General features: G+C 43.0%; 2 protein-coding genes across 2 annotated transcripts in view; one reads left to right on the forward strand and one right to left on the reverse strand.

Moving 5' to 3' along the window:
* Positions 1-13,423, reverse strand: part of LOC134741723 (uncharacterized) — a 27,318-nt gene extending 13,895 nt beyond the window's left edge. The window contains exons 1-14 of the mRNA XM_063674615.1: positions 13,110-13,423; positions 12,847-13,006; positions 12,472-12,688; positions 10,474-11,161; positions 10,128-10,310; positions 9,220-9,444; positions 8,019-8,205; positions 6,077-6,233; positions 5,369-5,525; positions 4,944-5,083; positions 4,034-4,158; positions 2,238-3,102; positions 1,005-1,343; positions 639-786 (exon numbers count right to left, since the gene is read on the reverse strand). Of these exons, the coding sequence (XP_063530685.1) occupies positions 639-786; positions 1,005-1,343; positions 2,238-3,102; positions 4,034-4,158; positions 4,944-5,083; positions 5,369-5,525; positions 6,077-6,233; positions 8,019-8,205; positions 9,220-9,444; positions 10,128-10,310; positions 10,474-11,161; positions 12,472-12,688; positions 12,847-13,006; positions 13,110-13,309 (3,791 nt within the window). The 5' untranslated portion in view covers positions 13,310-13,423. The remainder of the gene's footprint in view (positions 1-638; positions 787-1,004; positions 1,344-2,237; positions 3,103-4,033; positions 4,159-4,943; positions 5,084-5,368; positions 5,526-6,076; positions 6,234-8,018; positions 8,206-9,219; positions 9,445-10,127; positions 10,311-10,473; positions 11,162-12,471; positions 12,689-12,846; positions 13,007-13,109) is intronic.
* A 2,199-nt stretch (positions 13,424-15,622) lies between these two features.
* Positions 15,623-21,103, forward strand: LOC134741687 (protein FAM50 homolog). The gene is made up of 6 exons (XM_063674561.1): positions 15,623-16,113; positions 17,130-17,246; positions 18,054-18,258; positions 18,379-18,533; positions 19,084-19,196; positions 20,907-21,103. Exons 1-6 carry the CDS (start codon positions 15,769-15,771, stop codon positions 21,004-21,006), a joined length of 1,035 nt encoding a protein of 344 aa, XP_063530631.1. The 5' UTR covers positions 15,623-15,768; the 3' UTR covers positions 21,007-21,103.
* Positions 21,104-21,866: the final 763 nt, after the last annotated feature.

Here is a 21,866-nt window from a genome sequence, read left to right on the forward strand (position 1 = left end):
AGGTCGCGCTCGGCGGCGAGGCGCAGCGCCGCGTCGATGTGTCCGCGCGTGTGTGTGTGTGTGTGTGTAGTATAGTACGGTCTCACTTGGAGGAGACGCCGGGCGCGAGGCTCAGCAGGTAGGGGCAGAGCAGGTCGCGCTCGGCGGCGAGGCGCAGCGCCGCGTCGATGTGTCCGCGTGTGTGTGTGTGTGTGTGTGTGTGTGTGTAGTATAGTACGGTCTCACTTGGAGGAGACGCCGGGCGCGAGGCTCAGCAGGTAGGGGCAGAGCAGGTCGCGCTCGGCGGCGAGGCGCAGCGCCGCGTCGATGTGTCCGCGCGTGTGTGTGTGTGTGTGTGTGTGTGTGTGTGTGTGTGTGTAGTATAGTACGGTCTCACTTGGAGGAGACGCCGGGCGCGAGGCTCAGCAGGTAGGGGCAGAGCAGGTCGCGCTCGGCGGCGAGGCGCAGCGCCGCGTCGATGTGTCCGCGCGTGTGTGTGTGTGTGTGTGTAGTATAGTACGGTCTCACTTGGAGGAGACGCCGGGCGCGAGGCTCAGCAGGTAGGGGCAGAGCAGGTCGCGCTCGGCGGCGAGGCGCAGCGCCGCGTCGATGTGTCCGCGCGTGTGTGTGTGTGTGTGTGTAGTATAGTACGGTCTCACTTGGAGGAGACGCCGGGCGCGAGGCTCAGCAGGTAGGGGCAGAGCAGGTCGCGCTCGGCGGCGAGGCGCAGCGCCGCGTCGATGTGTCCGCGCAGCACGCACAGCACCAGCCACGACTCCGTGTTGCCCACGCGCAGGTGGTGCTCCACTGTAATCATTATTTTTTATCAGTTCACGTTCCATCCATAGCTTGTCTGACGTCAGAGTCTCAAAAGTTTGTGGAGCTCTTGCTATGTAGGGCGTCCTAGTAAATAAATCGGAACCGAGTAAAAAAAATCTGGCATAATTTGCGTGGCCTTATTTTTGGCAGCGGCTAAAATCCCCTTAAAGTAACTGAAAGAACATAGATAAGAACATAATACTTACTCTCCATGTCAAACACTTCATTGACCTCCTTCGAATTACCGAAAATCTTGGTATAATCGAGATCGTATTCTTCAGTCTCCTCTACTGCCGTCTCCAAGTTCCTCTTCACCATGAACTTATGTAGCATCCTCTTGGCTCCCTTCGCCTTTGGCTTTTGCATCTGTTTGGTGATCGTTGGCAGTAAGAATTTCTTCGAAATTTTTACTTTCGATTCTAACGTCGCTGCTAAACCGTTCTTTTCAGATTCTGCAGTTTCTGTATCTTCGATGGCTTCAGTTTTGATTTCTTTTTTGTCTTTCCTTTTTTTCTTGTCTTTCTTAGGCGCTTCTTCCTTCGTTTCTGTTAGGAGATATGAATACAGGATAATTTATAACAAAAATAGTAGTAATATACAGGGTGGCTAAACAATTAGTGCATTCTCGTTGCCACGAAGGTTTTGGGATTATACTGAGCAACATTTACTATGGGACCAACCACGAAATCGCGAAGAAGAAAATGGACCAGCCAAAATGTATGAAACAGCCAAATTTATTTTCGCGATTTCGGGGTTGGTCCCAGAGTAAAAGTTGCTCAGTATAATCCCAAAAACTTCCCTGGCAACGGGAATGCACTTATTTTTTAGCCACCGTGTATACTTCATAATTTATATCGTGTAATAATATTGAGCAGGCAGCAGCAGGCCTCGGCGGGGTGTTGGCGCGCGTCCCACAGCCGCAGGCAGCAGTCAGCACGTTGTGCGGGAGGGAGGGTTGTGTCGAGTATACACGACATACCTCAGTAGGCCTCGGCGGGGTGTTGGCGCGCGTCCCACAGCCGCAGGCAGCAGTCGGCCCCGCCCGACAGCACGTGGTGCGGGAGGGAGGGTTGTGTCGAGTATGCACGACATACCTCGGTAGGCCTCGGCGGGGTGTTGGCGCGCGTCCCACAGCCGCAGGCAGCAGTCTGCCCCGCCCGACAGCACGTGGTGCGGGAGGGAGGGTTGTGTCGAGTATGCACGACATACCTCGGTAGGCCTCGGCGGGGTGTTGGCGCGCGTCCCACAGCCGCAGGCAGCAGTCTGCCCCGCCCGACAGCACGTGGTGCGGGAGGGAGGGTTGTGTCGAGTATGCACGACATACCTCGGTAGGCCTCGGCGGGGTGTTGGCGCGCGTCCCACAGCCGCAGGCAGCAGTCTGCCCCGCCCGACAGCACGTGGTGCGGGAGGGAGGGTTGTGTCGAGTATGCACGACATACCTCGGTAGGCCTCGGCGGGGTGTTGGCGCGCGTCCCACAGCCGCAGGCAGCAGTCGGCCCCGCCCGACAGCACGTGGTGCGGGAGGGAGGGTTGTGTCGAGTATGCACGACATACCTCGGTAGGCCTCGGCGGGGTGTTGGCGCGCGTCCCACAGCCGCAGGCAGCAGTCGGCCCCGCCCGACAGCACGTGGTGCGGGAGGGAGGGTTGTGTCGAGTATGCACGACATACCTCGGTAGGCCTCGGCGGGGTGTTGGCGCGCGTCCCACAGCCGCAGGCAGCAGTCGGCCCCGCCCGACAGCACGTGGTGCGGGAGGGAGGGTTGTGTCGAGTATGCACGACATACCTCGGTAGGCCTCGGCGGGGTGTTGGCGCGCGTCCCACAGCCGCAGGCAGCAGTCGGCCCCGCCCGACAGCACGTGGTGCGGGAGGGAGGGTTGTGTCGAGTATGCACGACATACCTCGGTAGGCCTCGGCGGGGTGTTGGCGCGCGTCCCACAGCCGCAGGCAGCAGTCGGCCCCGCCCGACAGCACGTGGTGCGGGAGGGAGGGTTGTGTCGAGTATGCACGACATACCTCGGTAGGCCTCGGCGGGGTGTTGGCGCGCGTCCCACAGCCGCAGGCAGCAGTCGGCCCCGCCCGACAGCACGTGGTGCGGGAGGGAGGGTTGTGTCGAGTATGCACGACATACCTCGGTAGGCCTCGGCGGGGTGTTGGCGCGCGTCCCACAGCCGCAGGCAGCAGTCGGCCCCGCCCGACAGCACGTGGTGCGGGAGGGAGGGTTGCGCGACCCACGCCGCGCCCAGCGCCGTGCCGCCGTGCCCGCCGAATATCGACACGCAGGTGCCCGCCTCTACGTCCCATACCTGACCGTAAACATAATGCTTAACCTCAAATCCCGCGGCCGCGATATCGCATACGAGTCGCGTATACAAAATGTACGAATAAATATCCCTAGAGGACTTAAGGGGTTTTTGATATTGTCTAATATTATCGCTAGGACTACAGGGGTTAATGCTGATGTAATTTGGAAAGAAATATTGTTTAACGCATGGAAGTTATTATAAATATACGATATTCTGCTGTTACTATGTAACGATAGAAACAATAATAGCAAACAATGGTTATAGATTCGTAATTATATATCTTCATATAGAAAAGCCTGCTTAAAAGGCAATACATATTAAAGGGAAAACCGAGTAATACGGACCGAAGGTCACTAGGAGCAGCATAAAGCGTAAGCTTAAAAGATTGGGATGACTCAACCTTAATACCATTACAATCATAATTACAGCCTTATTACATAAACTGATTACACGAAATAGGTACCTAAGATACAAGTATTAAGTTACTTAGTTTAGGTATCATTTAGAATCATTTATTCATCAATTGTGTATTGATGTAAAATATGTTAGAGCCAGTTACAATTTTTGCTTACAAGATCTAATATTTTATGTTTACTTTTCTAAACCATGTTTGTACATTTATGGCATTTAAGTACTATTTAAAAACGTATTAAATTGTTTTAATTTTTGCATATTTTTCAATGAAATAATATTTACAGTACCTATGGTTTACTACTGGCTACTTTCTCGCACTAAGTTTAAAGGGCCATATGTACTGTAAAACGTTGTTCGATAAACGTGCGAACGTCCGCACTTGTATCGAAAATAACTATTATCTTACCATAATTATAATGTCCATGGATATGGATGGTAATTTGAGTGTTTCTGTTAGTATGTCTGTAACATTTACTACGTGATTATAATTATGTATTTCTATAGTCAGTCGCCTTACCCTCACGGTGCCATCGTGCGAAGTCGACAAGAGTTTCATTTCATGATGGGGGCTCCACGCCACTTGCAGGACCGTGTTCGTGTGTCCGGTGAGCCTCTTGTATTCTACCAACTTCGGATGGTTTTCTGGCGGGAAATATATCGCTTGTGAGTTGGTGTGCAACGAATGTATAACATGTAAAGAAATATTAGGTAATCTTTTAATTAACACATTTATTAGCAACGTTTTCATAGCTCGTAGCCGATCCCAGCGTTTTCCCGCTTTGTAGAGGAAGGCGGCTACGAACAGAGAACCCGCCGAGCGGGTTCCGGCACTCAATGTGTTAATAGGAGCAACGATTTCGATTTATTCCGCCGGACGAAGCCGTGGCTCCAGGCGCCCTGTACACTCTTGGCAGCGGTCCGTCATGAGTGAGCTACGAGCGGTCGGGTTGAGCTGGAGCGAGGCCAGAAGGGTCGCTGAAGATAGGAAGGCGTGGCGCGAGCTTGTGAAGGCCCTTTGCACCTCTGGGGTGCCATAGGATAACAAAACACACACGCACGCACGCACGCACGCACGCACGCACGCACGCACGCGCACACACACACACACACACACACACACACACACACACACACACACACACACACACACACACACACACACACACACACACACACACACACACACACACACACATCATATCTTATAAGTTATAGCTTATAGACATTTGCAAATGTAAAAGAAGAGTCAGATGTTAAGTCCCATAACCACAATCTTTTTTTATGTTGTTCCTGCTCCTTCCAGATTGGCAAAAATAGCACTATTCTCAAAAAACTATTTTAAACTAATATAACTTAGCCTGCAATTATCATCTTTCCCGGCTCGACAATAATGTACAATTAAGCCCACAGATCCGTAAGTGACTTACCTTCTTTATTGACATACTCCAATATAAAGACCGAATTCGCCTTATCCTGTGAGCACACAGCGATTAAATTCTTGTGCTTAGACTCCTCGTTGGAGAAGGAGGTCTGTTGTGGGTGCCATTCGATGGTGTGTATCATTTTACTAAAACAAAATACGTAATTTCATTAAATTATAACTCGTAGCTTTATAAAATCACGACCAGATATCAATGTTAAACAAAACCGCGCCAAAAAAAAATTATAGGACGAAGGTCGCCGCCAGCAGCCTCGCCCCCGGCCACGCCGCCCGCGTCGCTGCCGACACACACGAGGCCGTCTCTACACACCTGCCGACGAAGGTCGCCGCCAGCAGCCTCGCCCCGTTCTCGTGGAGCACGGCCACGCCGCCCGCGTCGCTGCCGACACACACGAGGCCGTCTCTACACACCTGCCGACGAAGGTCGCCGCCAGCAGCCTCGCCCCGTGCTCGTGGAGCACGGCCACGCCGCCCGCGTCGCTGCCGACACACATGAGGCCGTCGCGCACGCGCACGGCGCTCACACCCCACTCCGCGCCCTCCACCGACACCGGCACCGGCGTCCCGGCTGCAACACAACCATAAGCAGTCGGTTACGGATCGGATTGCTGGATGAAATAATCTGAAAAGCCAATTTTGACAGCAGAAAGAGGCGTTTGTACTACTAACAAATCTAGCTTACCTTGCTTTAAAACAAAACAAAAAAACAAGTTAAAAAGGGACTCTTATCGCCAGTAGCGCCACAATATTGACATGGATAAAGCGCCATCAAAAATAAGTGTAAACTTTTTGGCTGGTAGCCTAGCGGCAAGAGCGACATTCAATCCAAACGCCGGTTCTAACACCAGAATAGAATTCCACCACCACCACCAGCTCATACCAATGAGTTTTCGGAAGTATGTAGGATATAATCATTTGACATTTACCCGGCGCTTATCGGTGAAGGAAATCGGACTAATCCTAATAAGGCCTAAGGAGTTGGGAGGTCAGATGATCCCTAGAAAACGGGACAATGCTAAGAAGATGATGTGCACATTTTTGGCCCTTCAGCCATATCGATATTTAGTCCTCGATTACGAGTATTATTCTAAATGTATGTGGTTCGCCTGCAGTGCTCACGTTCGTCGGGTCGCTCGGGACAGTAGGCCCGGAGCTCCTGGCGCGCGGCCGCGTACAGACGGCGGGCGCCCCAGCCCAGCGCGTACACGCCGCCCGCCGGCCCCGCGCCCAGCGCGCGCGCAGGCCGCTCCACCCCGCCCGCCTCGATCAGCCCCACCTGCAGCCGACCAACCATTACCCGACGACCACAGAACACGCTCGGCGCTTTCGCTGACCGCCTTAACCTCGTGACACCCATCGCAGTCGCACCGTACAAAATTATAGTTAACCAAGTTACATGGATGTATTTTTATTTGGGTTGAATTTCATTTATTCGAAACGTTTAAGACGAAAGAACTGCTACTTTGTTTTTATGAAAGTTTAAATTCTATTTCTGAAACAGAGTGTACAGCGTCGTGTTGGGCGGCACGAGGATACCTTTGTTTTAACCAATGTATACGTGGAGCGAGCACGCTCGAAGCATGCGTTTAACTGTTATACACAGAATAAGCTCGCAGCTGGCGTTTGCGGGCGCCGTGTTTCATGCGTTTTCCGCGTTATTTGTTTATTTTCTACACTATTACAAATGTATCAAAAGAGTATTGAGTAGGGAATTGGCTTTCAATTCAAGGCATACACCAGGGGGGTGTCACTTCGCGGTTTAGGTACATTTGGCCGGCGCGCCTCCCGGGCAGGCGTATGGCAATGGGCTGCCGCTCGACTCGCGCAAAATTGAAAATACATAATGCCTTGTACCCTAAATCTATAGATATTGTTCTGTTTACGGATGTCTGAATAAACGGAAGAACAAGGAAGCAAACATTTTTTTAAATTCCGAACTATATAGGCCGACATATTTTCAAAGGAATAAATACTTCTGTGGTTCCGTGAGAATCAGACGTACGAATCTCCGGATAAAAAAATTATGTTTACAGAATCAACGTTTGTAATTTCTACATATTTATCTTTAAAATAATAAATCAGTAGGTATAGGCACAAAAACTTGTCAAGTGACAACCCCGTGCCGACACTCACCGCTCGGTCATAAAACTGCGGCGCGCAAAGAAGATTCACGGTTCGTGCGCGGTTATAAGTTTCAATTTTGCTTGCAGGCAGCGAGTATAGGTATAATTGTATACCTAAATCTGATTTTTGTGAAGGAGTGAATTTTCTGTACGGTAGTACTATTAGTTATTCTGTGCGTATAGTATGTATATTGCAGTTTTAAAATGCATTCTGTGAGAATAGGAACTTTAAATCGTTATCATTTCTAAAGGCTTGGCCAAACACAAGGCACGACGCAGCGCCGCGTCCGCGCAGCGTGATGCCTGTTCAAACAGGTCGCGCGCGGATCGCGCCGGCCCCGCGCTCTCAACACGCCCTAATCGCGCGCGCGAACGCGGCGCGATGCGGGCGTAATTCGCGCCCGATACAGCATGCGCGCGCGGAGGGTTTCTCATTCCTTCCGACGCCATAGATAATCCATAATCACAATCACAAAATAACTAATATATTGCTACGCTCGCACCACGCACCGCACGCTGCCTAACGTCAGACTGATGTGTGACCCAGCGCGGCGCCGCGGGATGCCGCCGCGTCCGCGCCGCGTGGTCGCGCGCGACGGGGCGCAATAGAAGCGGGGCGCGATGCCGGCGGGACGCAGTCTGTTTGACGTCGCTAACCTGTTAGCATGGGCGGCGGTCGCGCCTTGTGTTTGGCCAAGCCTTAAACGTGGCTTTCCACTCCCTTATGCTCGTTCCATGTGCACAAGGAAATTGTCCATCAGATAAGTGTTCTTATGCACTTGATAAGGAAGGACCCTTCTCTATGGAAAGCCACAAATGATTATTCAAAATTAAAAGTGCTAGAAGAATGCTAATAATGTCTTTCAAATCCCTATTCAATGATACCCCACTCCACATAGCTAGTAAGTACATCGATTTTTACCCAAAGCAAAGTTTACCCTAGATTCAGCGGTTCCAAACGCCAGCAAGTTCTCCCTACTAGGATGCCAGGCCACGGTGAGCACTTTGCCCTGCACGTGCTGCCAGTAGGTGACGACGCGGCCGGCCGACAGCTTGCCCTCCGCCTCCTCGGCCTCCTCGGCCGTCCACACGCGGACGGCACCGTCGCCTACGCTCACCGCTACCCTGACAATAAATAGTATACAGTTATAGTACATTACTACAGAGGCTGGGAAGTAAGGGGCTGCCGGCAGAATGCATATATACCGAACGTAGTGAGGCCGCATAGTTAGGAGGCCGACATCCCTTTCCACGCCGATGTATGTATAGTGCTTTTCTCAAACATGCAATGAAATAAATAAAGAAATTCCACTAAATTAAAGTTTTATTTCTAAAGAAACTAAAAGTAAACGAGGCAAAAAATATAACTACCACCTATACCTATCTTTATAAATGTAGTTTATCAATTTATTACACAAATTTTCAAGATATATTTATGTATCTTTGAATTTAGCCTTACATCCGTTTAACTGTAGTTTTAGCCACATATAGTGAAGATTACAGTTTTTTATGTTGATATTATGCTTAAAATATTTATAATTTTGCAATTCAATATTATTGGAATTTGTTAATAATGTTTTATTTATGATTTTTTTTGAAAATTCTACACAAATTAAACTGCAAAATATATCAAATATCGTTTATTGTTTTTTTTATAGTCGTATTAGCAGAATGTCATTCCGAACCAAAAAGCAAATATTGGTTATAGTTTTTTTTTATGGCTGAATGCCATGATGCTGTGTCACAAATATATGTGTAATGGAAATTTAAAAAAAGCTACTTCCCGGCCTAGGCCTGCAACTATGTATGAAATTTCAGTACAGACCTCTCGTCTAGCCGCGCCTGAGACGTGATACTTCCCAGCCTAATATAAAGAATGTAATATCAATATTACATAGCATGTTTGAGAAAAATTATGTTTTATCCCTTTCTTACAAATACATAAGTCAAAATAGATAAAGACAAACGATTCATAGCTAATTCAGGACAGTAACGTGTGGCCGGTACTGTATCAAGAATAACACTTGTATTTGCAACATGTTTAATGGTAATCTGGTCTGGACCACGTTCTAGGTGATAGGCTAGGGTTCGATGCCAATACTGGCAAAGTGCGGTGTTGTCATTTGTTTAGTTACTCACTTGCTGACATCATACGGACAATACTGCACGTTGTAGACGAAGCCCCCACACGTGTTGTACACGGTAGTGGAGCGGTCGCACAGGCTGTAGCGGACGAGCGAGCGGTCCTGCGACACGCTCCAAGCGACGGGCGTGGCGGTGTTCGCCCGCCAAGCGTTGGTGGCCACGCAGTGCAACCCGCGCTTATGCAGAGTGTGAACCAGCTTCGTTACCAGCTTGTTCTTGCTGTTTCAAATAAGTACACACTTAATCTATCATACGCGTGTAACAGTAAAGTTGCCTCTGATGAGTCTGATGGTATGGCCCTATAAGCCGCAGACCGGTAGACTATGTCGGAAATAGATGCCTCGATCTCACGCCGATGGCACAGCGGCGTGATCTAGGGCCTTGGAAGGCCTAAGAAGCGCTGGCTGGACGTCGTGATAGCGGACATGCAAGAGAACAATCTCACACCTGAGAATGCCAAAGATGGCAAAGTGGAGAAGATTGAGTAGGAAAGCGGACCCTGGCGCTAGTTCGGGAAAATGCTAGGTTGAAGAAGAAGATACGTGTGTGACCGCTGGAAGTTTGTAAAGGGAATGAATAATTTCTTAATAAAATGACCATAAGGATTTTATCATTTAACTTTTCGTTAGAAATAAAGAATGTTTATACATTTTTGACTAATTAGTCATACCTTTACCACCAGGGGGTGAAAAGAGAGGTGGAAGTTTGTACGGGAAATCAATAAAAAGCAGATTTGATAAAAAATAAGCTACCCTAATTGCTAATTCCACGCAGATTAAATTGCGGGCAAAAGCTAGTTATATATAATAACAAAATCTGAATCTAGATCTAACTTAAGAAACAGTGTTACAATATAAAAAATAAGTGTAACTATTTAGTCACCATCACAAAAGTAGCCTTACCAATCAGGTTTCAGTGGATTGCACTCCAACACCTGGTTCTTCCCATCAGCTATGAGCAGCAGCTCAGGCTGGCACCACGCCAACGTGGCCCAAGAATTCCTGAAGCGGCCTTGTTGTTGCTTCCCGGCGGTCAAGGCGCAGCTAGCCACAAGCTTGCCCGTCTTTGACCAGATGCGAACACCACTGGAAAAAATGTTAAAGATAACTATAAAAATGTGCAGAGTATATAATAATATGTGAGCAGTACAACAAATAGAGAATGTTTGAGAAGATTCATAAAAACCATGAAAATTGTAATTTGATTTCATTTGAGGATCTACATCACATATCATAAAAAAATCTTTACCCATGTTTCCCAATTGTTGCTAACAAATGCTTATGCATGTGCACACTAGACACAGAACAAGATTCCTCTTGCTCCTCCCTACTACAACTGGTTTCTTCTTGACTAGATTCACTAATAACCTTACTACCACTAGGTAATTCTCCTTTTACACCACTTTCACTGTTTATATCACTTTTCTCAAGTGCCTCTACTAAGGACTCTATTGAGGGCTCTGGTTCATTATTTTTCTTTAGGATAGCATCTTTAAGCTTTAAGCATTCAGCCAAATAATCATTCTGTTCCTTGGGTTCCTTGATTTTTACTAGTATATCCTCTGGTTCATATTTTTTGTGTCCAAACTCATCTGCTTCATGGTCTTTATAGATATCAAACATGTCATCTTCGGGAACAACTACAAAATCTTCAAAACTGTCTTGGGGAAGATCCTTTTTGATTCCAGAAGTATTCTTTACTTCTAGGTCTTGTTGCTGCCTGATTCTTTCCATTCTATCAGAGGCACTAGACTTTTGAGGCTCTTTCTGAGCCGCTCCCTTCTTTGATTTGGACTTGCTAGGTTTTTCAGTAACAATGCCAGTTCTTTGGGATTCATCAACAGATTTTTCAACTTGGACTTCATATTGGGGACACCAGCTCACATTCATGATTTCGTCATCTTGGCTGCGTACTTTGTAGATAAGGCTGCCAGCACCTTTGATAAAAATAATTAAATTAAATATAATTTCTGTTAATAGACACATAATCATCAGAGGTCGGCGGGGGTGAGCTATTTGCCTTATAATATGACGTAAGCCATGTCAAATTATAAGATAAATAGCTCACCCCCGCCAACCACTGATAATCATAAGTGCATGTTTTGGGTTTGTTTTTTGCCAGTTATATCTTTATTAGTATTAAAGTGAATTATGTTTCATTTAAAAAATAATAATTTTACTCTTCAAAAAAAACCATCTTCAGTCTAGTCTGTATCTTTAGGTATTTAAATAAATGTAAACAAACCACAATAAGGTTTTTTATTGGGCAAGAATATTCTTCAAGTCAATTAAGTTATGGATGTGTCAATACTTATATAAGTTTTGCTAGGATATATTACTTACTCAACGTAACAATGAAGCTGCTATAATCGTGCTATTTTGTTAATAGGAATTTCTCGGAATGATTTGATTAATGAATAGTTATTTAGTTTTGTAATATTTGCTATTACTTCGCCCTAGTAAAGCACCTAAACCGAGACAGAATGTTTAGCCATTTGAGGGCAGATGGAAACATTACATGACTAAATGAAATAGGTTAAAGCCAGAACTATAAGGGACAGATCCAGACAGTTTTCTATTTGGTTGGTTAACTGATAAACGTTTCAAGTACCCGAAAATGTAAAAACACATTGTTTACACTTATTCAAAAATAGATATAACTCCGTAATAGATGGATACAGTAAAAAAAAGTGCCTCGAAAATCCACAAAAATTGGATTCTCGATCAGATGGCGCCACTACCTTTGGCCTACTCTCGTATAGAGGGCGTTGACGGTTTTGTTCGTTATTTAACAATTTTAATGCATATCAGTAAAAAAAACATGGGTCAAAATCATAAAAATAATTAATGCTAATAAAAAAAGTCATTTATCCATATTTAAATACATTTTATCGTATTTTTATAAATCTTAATTTTTAGCTTTAAAGTGTGTCAATAGATGGCAGTGAATTTACTGTGGTTACAAAGTTTACTATGACAGTACCGCTCTATCCTATTATATCCTCTTTTCACTTATTTAACTACCTGAAGATACAGACTATTGTTATATTAATAGCAACCTAAAGCATTTTATAATTATCTCTTTTTAAAATTATTTTTATTTATCATCAACAATTTTTATTATAAAGAGCTTCAGAGAACTACTGTTACTGAAAGTATGGAGAAAAATGGTAAACTCAATATTGTTGAACAGTTCATACAGTTCTTATTAAATACTATAGTCTTAATTACCTATAAACCATCTTACCACTCAAATCCACCACAAACAGAACTCCCTGCTTGGTACCAATGGCCACATTGAGCGTGATGTGGTGGGAGCAGGCCATGCATGTTGGCTTAAATGTCTTTAACATGTTGTTGAATGTTTTTACCACATTGGCATTTAGGTCCCATTTCACAATGTTACCGAAACTGCCCACTGTTACAGCATTCACCTCGTTGCTGTACGCAACACCAACTATTTCCTGAAAACAGCAAAACATAAGATAAAATCTATACTATTACCTTTTATTAGCTACAGCTTTTATTTTGTAAGATTTGAAGGTAGATTTCAAGCAATCTACCCTTATAAACTGTTACAAAAACTAAGTAATTACTACAAAAAAATACAGTCAATAGGTACCTCTTTCTCATGAGTGTGGATGTCATGACTAAGATTGGATATGAATTTTATTCCTCCATTTGCATCCTCTAAACTCCATTGTTTTACAGAGCCACTAGCACTTCCCGTCAGCACCAGCTTCTTCTCTGGCCACTCAGGCGATATGTCTACACTTACAATCCTGCACAAAATAAACAAATCTATATCAAATCTGTCTCACTAAAGACAGTGGCAATGTTTCTGCTAATTAGAGTGGAACACTGTAATTACACTAAAGTTCTTACTTGTCAGGATGTGCTCTGTTCAAGACACGTGCAGTATATTGCTCGGCACCTTCAACCACGCCATTCGCATCAGCTGGCACAGGCTTTAAGACACAAAGACTTTTGCTTGGACCGCCGTAAACTAGCCAACCGTCGTTGCTCAACGCTAAACCTGACACTTGGAACCAGTTAGGCGAGGGAAATAATACTGTTTCATCCATTTCTCGTAGTTAAGAGTATTTTCACCAACTTTTGTTAAGTAACAAAGGCACATAAAAAAAATTACGCGCGATTGTAATCCGGTGCGGTGCACGCTTTTCTTGTTTTCATAAACGAAGACAACGAAGTGACGGATGCACCGGTATGGATGGATCAATAGAGAGAACGTAGTATTTCCGCGTTTATAGTAAAAACTGGAATAGGTTCAAGAAACGTTCAGTACTGCTTTGGACTTTGGTACAGCACAACATGAGCACAACTATTGTTTGTATTGTAACTTTGTTCGCCAATCAAGTTGGATCTGTAGCGCCCTCCACACTCATGCGCTAATCGCGGCGCGAAGCCGCGAACGCGAGTGTGGTGTCTAGTTTGCTAATCAGCGAAATCGACTACACATTTCCAGGGATCGGCCCGCTATCCCTTATCCGTGTTTTATAAGGGTATTGCATAAGGCTTAACTCACCATACCCTTTGCCAGATGAAACCCTTTCATTTTGCTTTTAAAAACCCTTATATGTATAAAGCTTATATAAAGATGCTAAAACACATTTGAGTAATCGGTAGCCCAAATCCCCTTACAAAACCCTTATCATCCGCTCACCAACACCTTGCATATTAGTTTGGTTAGCCTAGCCTTATCCTTTTAGCATATAAGCGTGCTAATTTAAGTCGTCTACCTTGTTCATAAAGCACACATTACTTCGAATCCGAGCGATCGTCGGCGGCGGCGACTGCGTTCTTTGACTAGGCACGTATTTTCTTTCCTTTTCATACACTAGCGTAGATATATACTAATCCTGTCTCTTTAAGGCAAGGCTGAACTACGACATTACTAAAGGAAAACCTTTATAAAAAGCGCTTAAAGATAAGGGTTATTAAGGGCTAGCCTTATTTTTGGTTAGCTTTTCGGTAAGGGTTAGTCAAAGGTAGGGGTATGAATGGGCTTGCAGTACAAAAGGGAAAGTCTTTCAATGTGTTAGCCTTGTTTAAGGGAAGCCCATTGAAAGGGTTTTATTGCGAAAAGGGTTGCCCGGTCCCTCACTTGCGTAGTCTGGAGCGGACTTATCATGAGACTCATGAGCGAAGGGGGTGGGGGGAAATGGCCGAACGGGATAGATAGATTAGATAGTCTTATGATAAATTATACTACTCTTTGGTCTTATGTATCTCTCAGTAGTAGTAGCAGTGAACGCGTTATTATTGTTTGTTTGTATGTTGTCAGGAATGTCAAATCATGTCTTTATTTTTTCACCTCAGCAGCTCGAACAAGCGTTCTTTCGTCACTCCCTGGAGTGACGAAAGTGCGACTTTCCTCACTCCAGGGAGTGAAACAAGAAACAAAGTAGCTTTTTAATTTAGTGAAGGCCATGAACTGCCTCTTCATACTTCTATTACAAATTAGATGTTTTTCTCTGTATTATTCTGTGCAATTCGAAATACACCCTTTAATATGTTCTCACTACTGAGGTGAAAATTTATATGTGCAACACGAGAGCAAAGTTATTTTACATTTCGTGTTTTTGAGTCCCTTGCTACGCTCAAGATTCTAACTTAGAATCTTTCGCTTTCTCGAGACTCAAAATAAACACTCGCAAGACAAACCAACTTTCCTCTCTTGTTGCACAAATAACTATTGTCGCATTGCATATGTTCTTACGGGCGCACGCGTATAGCACATCTATAAAAAATATGCTAGATCTATGTTGTACGCTCATGGTCGTGTTTATATGAGTTTCAAAGTTTTATCTCATTCATTAATATAGCAAAACGCAATAACAAACTACGAAGTGAATGAGTAATATCTATATATTATACTACTCTTTGAGTAATATCTCCTATATATTATACTACTCTTTGGAGTAATATCGTAAGAGACTACCGCACCGCGACGCGACCTTGGTGCCCCTCACCCGCACAGCGAGAAAGAGATATTTCTGTCTCGCTCTCACTTATTGGTGAGAATGGGCTCGGCGCACCAAGGTCACGGTGCGGTGCGGTAGTCTGTTACGACTTTAACAAGAACAATAGTTTAGCCTTGGCCAGGGACGTTCTCGTTTCAAATATAGATAGAGAGAATCATCCTGTCTTTATCTTGCGCTAGTACTAGCACCCAAAAAAAGGGATGAGTTTAGTTTTTTCTTCTTATTTACTGACAAATTGGGTTTGCCAGACTATATGCCATAAGATCACATAAGATGTACATGGCTGGGTATCAGAACGTTCCTACTTTATCTGTGGCAGCCCATCGCCACTGACAGTGACATTGACATATTCATAATTTCATAATTCTTGTCAAAATCATTCATTGAGTGTTGTTGACACAATTATTTATTTCGCATCCCATTTTCTTTCTACAAATTTTCATTTACATTGCTTTCATTACTTAAAAAGTTTAATACTGTGTTAAGGCCATAAGTATCGCCTTATTGTATTTCTGGAAGTGTGTTAGAGAACTACAGTCATGGCACACTACAAAGGAGCAGCTTCGGAGGCTGGTAGAGCCATGCATCTAATGAAGAAGCGAGAGAAAGCTCAGCAGGAAATAGAGCTCCGTAAGAAGAAAATAGAGGAAGATCTAAAAATAGACAACATCGAGAACAAATTTGCAACACATTATGATGCTGTTGAGCAACAGTTGAAGAGCTCTACTATTGGTTTGGTAACTCTTGATGAAATGAAGGCAAAACAGGAGCATATTGTGCGTGAAAGAGAGAAAAAGTTAGCTCAAAAGAAAGCCGAGAAGGAGAAAGAAAAACAGAAAGAAATTGAAGCCAAATTGGCACAGAAAAATAAACAAAAACGACAGGTTTCTATCTTAAATCCTTTATTTTATTTGTCACCACCTATTTGTGTTTTCTTTTTAATTAGGTTTCTTTGATCTATGTTTTTTTAACACCCTAATTCTTTGCCTTTAGTATACCAGAATGTGGATAGATACAGTACCTAGGTAATATGGACTTGAATTTTCATTTTTGAATTTGACTACCCGTCTGGCTTAGTGGGTAGTGACCCTGCCTATGAAGCTGATGGTCCCGGGTTCGAATCCCGTTAAGAGCATTTATTTGTGTAATGGCTCAGATATTATTTTGTTCCTGTGTCATGGTTGTTTTCTATGTATATTATACAGCTGTGTGCAATATAATAGCAGTCAATAGGAAAATGAAAATTAGGGGAAAATTATAACTTTAGATGTAGATGTACCCCACATGTGGATGTGGGGTACAAGTTCCGTACAAAGTTTTGTATTGCTATGGAGCAATTTACAGAACTTTGTAAGCAGGGGGGTTGCCTTTTCTCTGCTGCTGACTGTACATTGGATCTTTTTTTGCAATTCTGTTTCTTTTTGTATAATTCATATTGTTGTCTGACTACCCACAACACAAGCCTTATTGAGCTTACCATAGGCAAAGATAGATATAACTCCATAATCCTCTTTGCCATAGGTTTTAGTCAATTTGTGTAAAAAATAAATTGAGTTCACTTACTACTTGCCTGCCATGCCTGCCATGTTTACAGTAGGGACATGACACTTGTTTGTTTTCATCATTGTAGTGTATTGAAATATGAGGGTACTCCTACAAAACCAGTCTGGATTTGTCGGGTACGTAAGCACATGTGCTCTCCCGAATTTCGGTGATAATATCGCGATATAATCATCATCATCATTAAGAGCTTTGCTCTTGTCGGTGGAGTAATTGCCAATCCTTTCTTTCCTGAGACACTCTTTTGAATTGCTTGTTTGTTTTACCAAAAATTATCACTATTAATATTATTATGCATGCATTAACCATTAATCCTAATTGAATCAGTTATTGTTGACAGATCCAAGCCCTATCCTTTGCCATGAATGATGAAGAAGAGGAAGAAGATAGTGGTCCTGAAACCAGTGGTATAAAGGAAGAGACAGAAGAAAAAGGTTGGAGGGAGAAGGAAGAACCAGTAAGTGTATAGTCTCAAGTTAATAAACTTTTTCATAATATAACTTGCAAAATTTACATGTAATTAATACTAGGTAGGTACATACCAGGATTGTCTAAATTCACTAAACACAAGTGTTTATTATAAGTCATTTATTATGGATTATCTAGTACATACATATAATGACTTGGCAATCGCGCACAATGCTTTACTTGTATGTGTATTGCTCAAAATGCATGTCATTAGGGCTAGCGCTATGTTCAATTAGGATTATTTTAAATAGTTGACGAATTACCCGTCATGCACTATGTAGCCATGCGATTGCCAAGTCATTATAGGTATAAAAAATAAAGGTATCTAATATTGTTACGGTTTTAACACCCCCTGGCACTGACTAAAATAACCGACTTGGTTTCACATTACATCTCAAAACTTTTTTGTAGTAGTAGAACTGCGTTGCGAGACTTGCATCTTTTTACATGTAATGTTTTTGATGGGATTAGATATTCTACCACCTTCCTTATAGTGTCCAAAACATATTTTGGGCGAAAGTTCGGTTTCGGTCAAAAACTGCCAAACCTTTCGTCCGCACGAAACTTAATACTGTAATTTCGGTAGTATCCGGCCGCACTCGGATTCGGCAGGATTCAGCAGGTATCGGCACACAAACCATGCCAACCAGCAAAACCGAACCTTCGGTTTCGGCAAAAAATAAAATAAAAATTCGGTCGGTCAGACACTACTTCATATGCAAAGGTTTTTCTTTTATCCAATACTGAAGGTACTAATGACCAATCTGGCAAAATACATTAAAACTTTAAATTTCAGAGTTTAAAGAAAATTCGCAAGAACCCAGATGTGGACACATCGTTTTTGCCCGACCGGGAACGGGAGGAAGCAGATCTCAAGCTTCGAGAGGAGCTGCGATTGGAGTGGGTCATGACTCAGGCCAGCCTTAAAGACGAACCCATCACTGTTACATTCAGCTACTGGGACGGGTCGGGGCATAGAAGGAATGTTACTTTAAAGAAAGGTGAGAAAAAACTCAGATCACTCGCTGAAATTGGTATAATAAAACATAAGAAAAAAGTCTTGACGTTTTTACATAGATAAGCAATAAAAGCTTTTATAAAAAAGAAACTTTTTGTTTTAGGCAACTCAATATACCAGTTCCTTCAGCGTTGCCTAGACACACTTAGGCCGGAGTTCAGCGAGCTAAAGACTGTTTTGGCAGACCAACTAATGTACGTGAAGGAGGATCTCATTCTGCCCCACCATTATACTTTCTACGATTTCATCGTCACAAAGGTACAGTAGCTATGCTCAAGCTTATGTCTGCTTTTTATACTTCGATGCCCTTATAATGTTTTTACAACGCTTTTACTTTCATTTACTCTAGTCTAGGTAATAGGTAGGTATATTCCATTTTATGTATTTTTATTGGTACTTGATTAAATTTACACGCAAGTTTACCGTTTAATATAAACCTTAATGCATTCTAACAAGGTTTCCTACGCCCGCGTCTTCAGCTTACGCGGCTAACGTCCTGACCAATACACTGTTTTGTGTCCGGGTGGTCTAGTGGTCAGGACGTTAGCCGCGTAAGCTAAAGACGCGGGTTCGATTCCCGCCTCGGCCACCGGTGGACTTGGTCACTTTTTCTTTAGTGTATTTTATCTATTTCAGTTAATAATTACTATAGTTTGTCAAAGGACTGTGTAATTACAAACATAGACAGAAATAATCATACTATCTTTTGTCTTACACTAGTACTAGCTCCCAAAAGAAAAGGATGAGTATAGTTTTTTTGTTTGTATTTACTGACAATTTGGTTTGACTAAGTATATTTCGTTGACAGGCCAGAGGGAAGAGCGGGCCTCTCTTCCAGTTCGACGCTTCCGATGACGTCCGATTGGTGAACGACGCTACGCAGGAGAAGCAAGACTCTCACGCCGGCAAAGTGCTTCTGAGGTGAGTGGAGCTCAATAATGCGAGGGTTTTTTGCCGGAAATACCTTTTTACTATTTACACTTACATTAACCTTTGTTGCCGTTACAGAATAAGTATAAATGGAGTCTATCTTTTTGAACGGGAGTGACTGAGAAGTGTTAACAAATGAAAAGAAATACGCTGTTCTTGTGACGCTAAAGATTAAACAATTACGACTTTAGAATGAGTTAGGTATGTTGTTAGGGTTCCGTACCCAAATGGTAAAAACGGGACCCTAATGACCATATTACTAAGACTCCACTGTCCATCTGTCTGTCACCAGGCTGTATCTCATGAACCGTGATAGCTAGACAATTGAACTTTTCACAGATTATGTATTTCTGTTGCCGCTATTACAACAAATACTAAAAAGTACGGAACCCTCGGTGGGCGAGCCGATTCGCACTTCCGGTTTTTTTATTAGGGACGGTTTTTAAGGATGGTATTCCGTCTAATATCTTGGTCCAATGTATATTTGCACATTGGATAAAGCAATTGGACAGGTGTAAATACCATCCAGTGACGTAAAACTGATTTCCCTTTACCCAATACGAAGCCATATATGGCGGATATGATATTCAACTCTATTGACAGCTATTAAAGTTCAAATTTAAACAAATAATTTTTATTACATGCAAAAGCTGTCATCCAGACGCCACGTCACCGAAGTGTCCAAACTGAAATTGAACTTTATGAATATGCATGTAGGTCTATGTTGCTCTTTGGTCTATGACCGATTAATCGGTCTTTGGCGTTGAACCTACGGTGCGTATATATCAGTCATTGGCATCCAAAAGGTTAAGGAGATTTTTATGACTTAACTTTAGAAGTATTATCTATCGAGCTGATTCCGATCTATCCTGTTAATACAGCAACGGTCTTGAAAACATAATGAATTAATGATACATTACAAGTGCGAAAAATAGGACATTCGCAACGAGTGGCGATAAATTAAAACACGACCGAAGGGAGTGTTTTAAGTCGACACGATTTGCGAATTACCTATTCGCACATGTATCGTACAACGTTTTACATATTATGGCCCTTTAAAATTTCGTAATAATATTACCATTTATATTTTTCTACGACACCAAACCAATGAGGGCTACCGCGTTTAATTTCGTCGCTAGGGGCGCTAGTGTAGATGGAGGTCTTTCAAAATGTCAAATGCATAGAAGTTTTGGGGTTTTGGGGTTGTTATCGGGAATTTTCACTTCTTATTCATGAATGTGGTAAGTCTTTGTCCATCTTTGATTAATCATGGTAAACAATAGATATAGCTCAATAAATGTTAGTGGTTTAAAAAAAGTGCCAACTAAAATATATGCAAAATTAAACAGGTTGAAAAAATGGCACATTTAGACGTATTTTAACCTTTGCGTATATTAGAACTATTGATTTTATAAAAATAAGCATAGAAAAACTTTGAGATCTGTTTTTTCTGGACCTACATCTACAGTGGCGCCAACTGGTGAGTTGGATTTTGTAAAAAAATTAAAAACTGCTAATACGTCAATCTGAAGGCTATTGGCAGTTGTCAACCTCGTAATCGTAAGTGTACCTACTAATAGTTTTTGTACGTTATTATTCCCAAAAAACAACCCGGCAATAACTGTAATAAATATATTAGTTTAGTTAGATAATACTACAGGCGTATGTATATATGAAATCCATTTTGTTTCTTTTTTGCAGGTCTTGGTATGAAAGAAACAAGCATATATTTCCGGCGTCCAGATGGGAGCCATATGACCCCACCAAAACATACTCCAAATACACTATAAAAGGAAAGTAGTGAAAAGTGTCACGACTGTGATTACTTTTATAAAGCAATCATTATTATAAGCAACGATAAAACAGTTAATAATAAATTGATAAGTAATAAAACAAAACACTTGTTTCCATTGATAAAGTCTCTTTCTCCTCTCCTGACCGATTTCGGCCACAGCGACTGCGTTATATCTCTACTGGTCCGCTCAGTTCCGTTCGTGCGCCCTCATGTGACTGCAGTATTCAATCTTCGTCTGCAGTGCTCGTCCACACCGAGGGCATGTTAGGACTCCGTCAACGTAGCGATAGGTTAAGGCCATTCCATCGATTTGCCGCTGTCACTGTCACATTTCGCAAGAAAGAACGGGAAAGATCATGCGCGCCAAGTGTCAATTTTGATCGAATTTTGTCGATTTTTATTTATTTTAAAAACGTTACCTTACAATACTGTTAGAAGTATTAGAACAAATTAAATTATTTACAGAAAATACTTTAATTTGTTTTTTTATTTAACCTTACAATATCGAAATTCGAAAGCTATGAAATTAGTATTTAAGTAAAGATTGTTTTTTCTTCTTTTTTTGTTTATAGTATCACATAATAAATAACCGTGTAAAGTTGGATTAAAAGTCCGAGTTAGAGGTTACTTTGGGAATTAATTGTATCGAGCGAAGTGTCATAATTCGTGTATCGGAAGCTATGTTATTAAAGATAATATAGTCAAGAACTACATATATTTTTTCCACGTCTACGAATATCAACGCCTCTTAGAAAAACATGATTATATAAGGAGATTTTTCGCCTTCTGGCTCAGGGAACCGCCTTAAGGCTGTAGGTGGTCGGGCCTTTAGAGCATCTCGCTTACTGTCAAGGTCTACCCTCGTT

The sequence above is a fragment of the Cydia strobilella genome, chromosome 5 (genome assembly GCF_947568885.1).
Source record: "Cydia strobilella chromosome 5, ilCydStro3.1, whole genome shotgun sequence".
Lineage (NCBI taxonomy): Eukaryota > Metazoa > Arthropoda > Insecta > Lepidoptera > Tortricidae > Cydia > Cydia strobilella.

Bases quoted from the DNA above. Each gene is read 5' to 3' on its own strand.
- LOC134741687 (XM_063674561.1), top strand. From the start codon at position 15,769: ATGGCACACTACAAAGGAGCAGCTTCGGAGGCTGGTAGAGCCATGCAT. The intron at 17,247-18,053 runs GTAAGTGTATAG...TTTAAATTTCAG, and splicing joins GGAGGGAGAAGGAAGAACCA to AGTTTAAAGAAAATTCGCAA. The intron at 19,197-20,906 runs GTGAGTGGAGCT...TCTTTTTTGCAG, and splicing joins GCCGGCAAAGTGCTTCTGAG to GTCTTGGTATGAAAGAAACA.